The sequence below is a fragment of the Osmia lignaria genome, chromosome 13 (genome assembly GCF_051020975.1).
Source record: "Osmia lignaria lignaria isolate PbOS001 chromosome 13, iyOsmLign1, whole genome shotgun sequence".
NCBI classification, from domain to species: Eukaryota; Metazoa; Arthropoda; class Insecta; order Hymenoptera; family Megachilidae; genus Osmia; species Osmia lignaria.
Genome location: NC_135044.1, coordinates 415,442 through 421,076, shown reverse-complemented (window position 1 = coordinate 421,076; position 5,635 = coordinate 415,442). Strand labels below are relative to the sequence as shown.

Below are 5,635 nucleotides of genomic sequence, written 5' to 3'. Positions count from 1 at the left end.
TCTATAAATGAAAGATGTCAATGTCAATAATATCGTGAAATTATCAAAGCAAATTAAGCGCATACCAGATTTTCCGATAATTGCACGATTTTATTATTTTCTATTAGCGTTTAATGTTTTAAAACCTGTATACCTGTTTAACCGAATGTTTATAAAATTGTCGGGCATCTTTCGGCAGTCTTTCACATTCTCGTAGCAAAAACTTATAAAGTTGTTTTGGAGAACTCAAAGCCGCGTGTCTTAATTTCATACTGGCCATGTTGGAGACGATTACTGGAACTATCAGGACTGGCACTATATCCTCAATTAAATCACCAGAACAAGGCATGATCTAGGAACAAACGGCCCCTTTCTGTCCACCGAAAATTAGCGTCCACACGCGGCTATGAGCCTTTTTCACATTACATTATTCCTTTTCTCGCATTACATTTTTCGCCTTGCCAGTTACATTTCCTTTCTCACACTTTTGCATTACTTTTACATCATACTGCCTTACTCGCTCCTTTACATCCCCCTTTTAGTCGCCTCTTACGACAGGCAGGGGTTACCGTGGCCGTATTCTAATCCCCCCGAGCCACAGGGGGCAGAACAAGGTCAAGTTAAGCCTTTGACTTAGGTCGGTGAAGTTTTCAAAAAAAAAAAAATATGCTAATGAGAAATAACTATTATTCGAAACGATGAATCAATGAACTGGAATTTATACTATTATTTATTAGTCTATTATCTTTGATATAGTGTTTGAACAGATGAAAAATAACTAATATTTATAACAAAGACAGAATATCTATTCAAAGGAATATCATTTTAGATTAATAAAATTAATTGACAAATCATAGATTATTATGCATTGAAATATAAAATGCCTGAAATTTAAAGCTAGAACTGACAGGATTATATATAGTATATATACATATATGTATGTAATGTATGTACTTAAATACATACATATATAGTACATAAGTGTTTTATCTAACTCAAACAGATCCTCAAACGATGTGTGTTAGGCAATTTAATCGTGTGCATTCTTGTTTGGCTTAGCAAAAAGCAAAAGATATCTGTCTCTCTATAAAAGCTCTGATTAACGAGTAGAGAAAACTACTTGTTATAAATAGTTATTCAATATTTGTACACCGTGTATAAGAGGTGTAACGATGTTAAAATCGACGTAAAATTTGATAATGAAAGACACATCGAAAATGAAAAGTAATACGTTGTATTTAAAATGATATTGGATATTTATAGCGACGTAAACGAATTGAGAAAATATTGAATTAGCGTTGCCGACAAAGGTTCTGAAAACGTTATATGCATCGCGTTTAACCTGTTTTCTGGTTTCATTTGTTAAAGGTAAGCGAAAAAATGAAATATTTAATAGTATTGTTCATCTTTTCTTTGTTATAATTTATTCTTATATTGTAAATTCGATGTCGCTTTTATTTTATTTATTAATCATTAATACATATGTATATTATACAATTGTATTAAATAAATGTTTAAAATTTCCTTTTATAGCAGGTTTTTATATTAAGCAAAAGAAAATGAAGTTTGCCGAGCACTTGTCTGCCCATATTACACCTGAATGGCGTAAACAATATATTAGCTATGAGGTAAAGTAATATTTAGTAACAAGAATTTTAGTAAAGGAAATGTGCTTAATCTATTCTCAGTAGCATAGTTACTAAAGCAATCTTTTTTTGAATTAATAGGAAATGAAGGCAATGTTATACACTGCTATAGAAGAAGCACCTTCAGTTGAAAGTGTTGAACCTGAAGTGATATCTCGTCACTTTGCCTCATTTGATGAAGTATTTTTTACATTTTGCGATCGTGAATTAAAGAAAATTAATACTTTTTACTCTGGTAGGAAAGCTTTGTTGGGATTATATAAAACTTAACTATCGATATGGCAATAAGTATGATTATTGTTTTGTATAGAAAAGTTGGCAGAAGCAACACGTAAATATGCAGCTCTACAAAGTGAATTGAAAATTGCATTAGAATTGCAACACGGTGGAGGAAAACATAAAGGGAAAGCAACAGTTAAAGCCCACTTGCCAACAAGGAAATTGAGGGAATTGAAGCTTGCATTTTCAGAATTCTATTTGTCCCTTATACTTCTACAAAACTATCAAAATCTTAATTACACCGGTTTTCGGAAAATTCTTAAGAAGCACGATAAGGTATATAACAATAAGATTATGTTCATTAACGTTCGCATAAATCCATGCTTAATATTTCGTATTTCTCTAGGTTTTCAGGTTCATTTAAACAATAATGAAAAATTATGGAAAGATCTAACACTTATCTTTTAAAGTTCCTTATCCTATCGTGCACAAGTAAAAAAAAAAAAAACAACTAGCACTGCTCTTAAGTGTAGTAACTTGTATCTGCTATAATACAAGTTATTAAATACTATTTTTATTTTTAATTTCAGTTATTGTCAGTAGACACCGGCTCAAAATGGAGGGTAGAATGCGTAGAAACAGCACATTTTTATACATCAAAAGACATAGACAGGCTTATACAAGAGACGGAAGCTACGGTAACAAACGATTTAGAAGGTGGAGACAGACAACGGGCTATGAAACGTTTACGCGTACCACCTTTAGGCGAGCATCAGAGTCCATGGACAACTTTTAAAGTTGGTTTATTTTCCGGTAGTTTCATTGTCCTGTTCGTAGCAGTGATACTCTCAGGTAAGAACACGAATTTATATAATAATGTTAATTCTGATTTATTTATTCTTTCTTCGTATATTTTATTTTCAGCAATTTTTCACGATGGTGGAGAAAACTTAAAAATTGCATTTAGATTATATCGCGGACCTTTACTTATTGTACAACTTTTATTCCTTATCGGGGTGAATGTTTATGGATGGAGATCATCGGGTGTAAATCATGTACTTATATTTGAATTGGATCCACGAAATCATCTATCCGAACAACATCTTATGGAATTAGCTGCTGTTCTTGGAGTGATATGGACTCTAAGTTTATTGAGCTTTTTATACAGCGCTAGTTTAAGCATTCCACCGTTTGTAAATCCGTTAGTTTTAGTCTGTATCATGTTGGCATTTCTACTAAATCCATTAAAAATGTTCCGTCACGAGGCACGATTTTGGTTGTTAAAAGTTATTGTAAGTATAACCACCACGAAGAGTGATATCAAAATAGAATCATTAAATAAAGTTCATACTCTTATTGTCGTTTTCTTCAGGGACGAGTTTTAATATCACCATTCGCATATGTGACTTTTGCTGATTTCTGGTTAGCAGATCAGTTGAACAGCATGGCCACAGCATTGCTAGACTTTCATTTTTTGACATGTTTTTACGTTACTAATGGGAATTGGTTGGAAGCAAGCGATACCACGCAATGTATGACTGGTTCCTTAATAATTAGGCCTATAGTTAATTGTCTACCAGCGTGGTTTCGTTTTGCGCAATGCATTCGACGTTACCGAGACTCCAAAGAAGCATTCCCACATTTAGCCAATGCTGGGAAATATGCAACAACATTCCTCGTTGTTATATCTAATACTATGTGCGCCTATCGTACTGGTAGGTTCATAGATAACTTTTTCCAATAGTTGTAACAAAATATACATATGCAATACGTTCATTTCAGTGGAATATCAAACTCGGTGGGAGAATCCATGGTTGTGGTTTTGGATGATTAGTTGTTTCGTCAATTCTGTATATTCCTTAACTTGGGATCTAAAGATGGATTGGGGTCTTTTAGATAGCAATGCTGGCGAAAATAAATTTTTACGTGAAGAAGTTGTGTATTCAGCAGCGGTATGTAAAATTATTACATACTCTATGTATTTTGTGATATTTATTCCAACTGATTTTTTCTTCGTCTTTTTCTAGGGATTCTATTATTTCGCTATAATCGAAGATTTTATTTTAAGATTTTCATGGATTGCTAGTTTTGTTCTCGTTGAATGCGGTTACGTATCCAGCGACTTAATGACGTCCGTAGTAGCACCCCTTGAAGTGTTTAGGTAATTCATCATTTATTTTATTACTTACAATTAGATTCTATTACTTCATTAACAATTGACTAATATAATTGTATGTTTATTTTAAGGCGATTTGTTTGGAATTTTTTCCGTTTAGAAAACGAACATTTAAACAATTGTGGTAAATTTCGTGCTGTTCGTGATATATCTATAGCGCCGATTGAAAGTTCCGATCAAACACAGATTTTACGTATGATGGATGAAGAAAACGGTGTACTTAATAGAGGCAAACGTAAAATGGGTGGTAAACGACAAACTAACACCAAAGAGGACAAGCGAGCATTGCTCAAAGAAGAAACTATTGATATTGATATATCTAATGCTAGTTGAAATCCTTTAAATGGATTTATCGCAGGAAAATCCAATTTCAAGGAATACTGTTACAAATTCATGATTACTTTTGTAAGAATTTCTAACTACTTACAATGAAAATGCATCGAATTTTAGGTTTTCGAATTTATCAAAATTGAAGACTTAATTTAAAATTATTACAAGTGCCTTGTATGTTGTCCTTAGATTGAGTTTAATAATTTAATGCCACAGTAATTAAGCTACAGCGTCTTCCATTTAAAAGTATTCTGGCACTTAATGCATGACCTATTGCTAATAATGTAGTTTAAAAGATACCTTTAAGGAATATATATTAAGTTAGATATTGAACAATTTTTACATTATTTTTGTAATTCTTACAGGTAATTAGCATTAAATTAACAAACACTTTTAGAGGAAAACAGGTATTTATCTATAAGTAGTAAATGTTATATGTTAATAACGTGTGTACTTGTCAAGTATTATAGTCTTCAATTTTGAATAGCAAATGCCTGAAGTGAAAATCCCAAACATATAACGTGGCATAGGAAATTGTATATATGTATAACTGTACATTGTAGAAACGGGGATTCTCATGATAATACCATTTAACTTGAAACTTAGTTATAAAGGAATCTGAATTAATGAACATAGTGAATGTAAAACAGTGTTTATATGTATAGTACTGTCTTTTGTTTAGGAACATTTTTCAAGGATGAACTAGATCTTGTATTTAAATTTGATACCAAGTACTTAATAACGCTGCATCGTAGTATTTTTAACAAAAGTAGGTAATCAATATTGGAGAATTCAAGAAATGTCGATATATAGTGTTAATGGTAGCGATATATGAAATTATGTTCTGCATTTGACATTAAAAGCATAAATAAATAAATTTTAATCAACTTATTTTTTTTATACATTTTGCATGAAAGACACTTTAAAAGATATTCTATAATTTGCAGAAAAAATAATTAGATATCAGTACTTTGATTTTATTCACTATGTTACTAATTTACTTAATCAATTATAAAAATGTTCATTATGACATTAATGTATAAATGCATTAAATGTTAAATTCCAATAATTGTGATAGTTTTACACGGGTTTTTATATGCTTTGTTATAGAAATAGTAATGGCTATTATCATGAACAAGAATTATTCGTATTGCAAAATGTTCAATATTTTTGTATTTTGTATATAATGTACATACCAATTATATATCTTACTTGAAATATGGGCAATATGTACTACATGTGATTATACGTAATTATAAGTAGTTTTAACAAATTCAGCTTGTAT

At 31.2% G+C, this 5,635-nt stretch overlaps 1 protein-coding gene across 2 annotated transcripts; it reads left to right on the top strand.

The window, feature by feature from the left end:
* The first annotated feature begins 935 nt into the window (after positions 1-935).
* LOC117610196 (solute carrier family 53 member 1) lies at positions 936-5,596 on the top strand. 2 transcript variants are annotated; one of them, XM_034337279.2, is made up of 10 exons: positions 936-1,347; positions 1,516-1,607; positions 1,707-1,860; positions 1,936-2,180; positions 2,435-2,696; positions 2,769-3,136; positions 3,217-3,559; positions 3,627-3,796; positions 3,872-4,005; positions 4,092-5,596. In XM_034337279.2, exons 2-10 carry the CDS (start codon positions 1,539-1,541, stop codon positions 4,351-4,353), a joined length of 2,007 nt encoding a protein of 668 aa, XP_034193170.1. In that variant the 5' UTR covers positions 936-1,347; positions 1,516-1,538; the 3' UTR covers positions 4,354-5,596. The 2 variants fall into 2 exon arrangements, with proteins under 2 accessions (XP_034193170.1, XP_034193167.1); XM_034337276.2 differs by having other exon boundaries at positions 937-1,347; positions 1,513-1,607.
* The last annotated feature ends 39 nt before the right edge of the window (positions 5,597-5,635 follow it).

Coding starts and splice junctions, on each gene's coding strand:
- LOC117610196 (XM_034337279.2), top strand. CDS start 1,539: ATGAAGTTTGCCGAGCACTTGTCTGCCCATATTACACCTGAATGGCGT. Junction 2,697..2,768: donor CGTAGCAGTGATACTCTCAG/GTAAGAACACGA, acceptor TTTTATTTTCAG/CAATTTTTCACGATGGTGGA. Junction 3,560..3,626: donor TATGTGCGCCTATCGTACTG/GTAGGTTCATAG, acceptor CGTTCATTTCAG/TGGAATATCAAACTCGGTGG.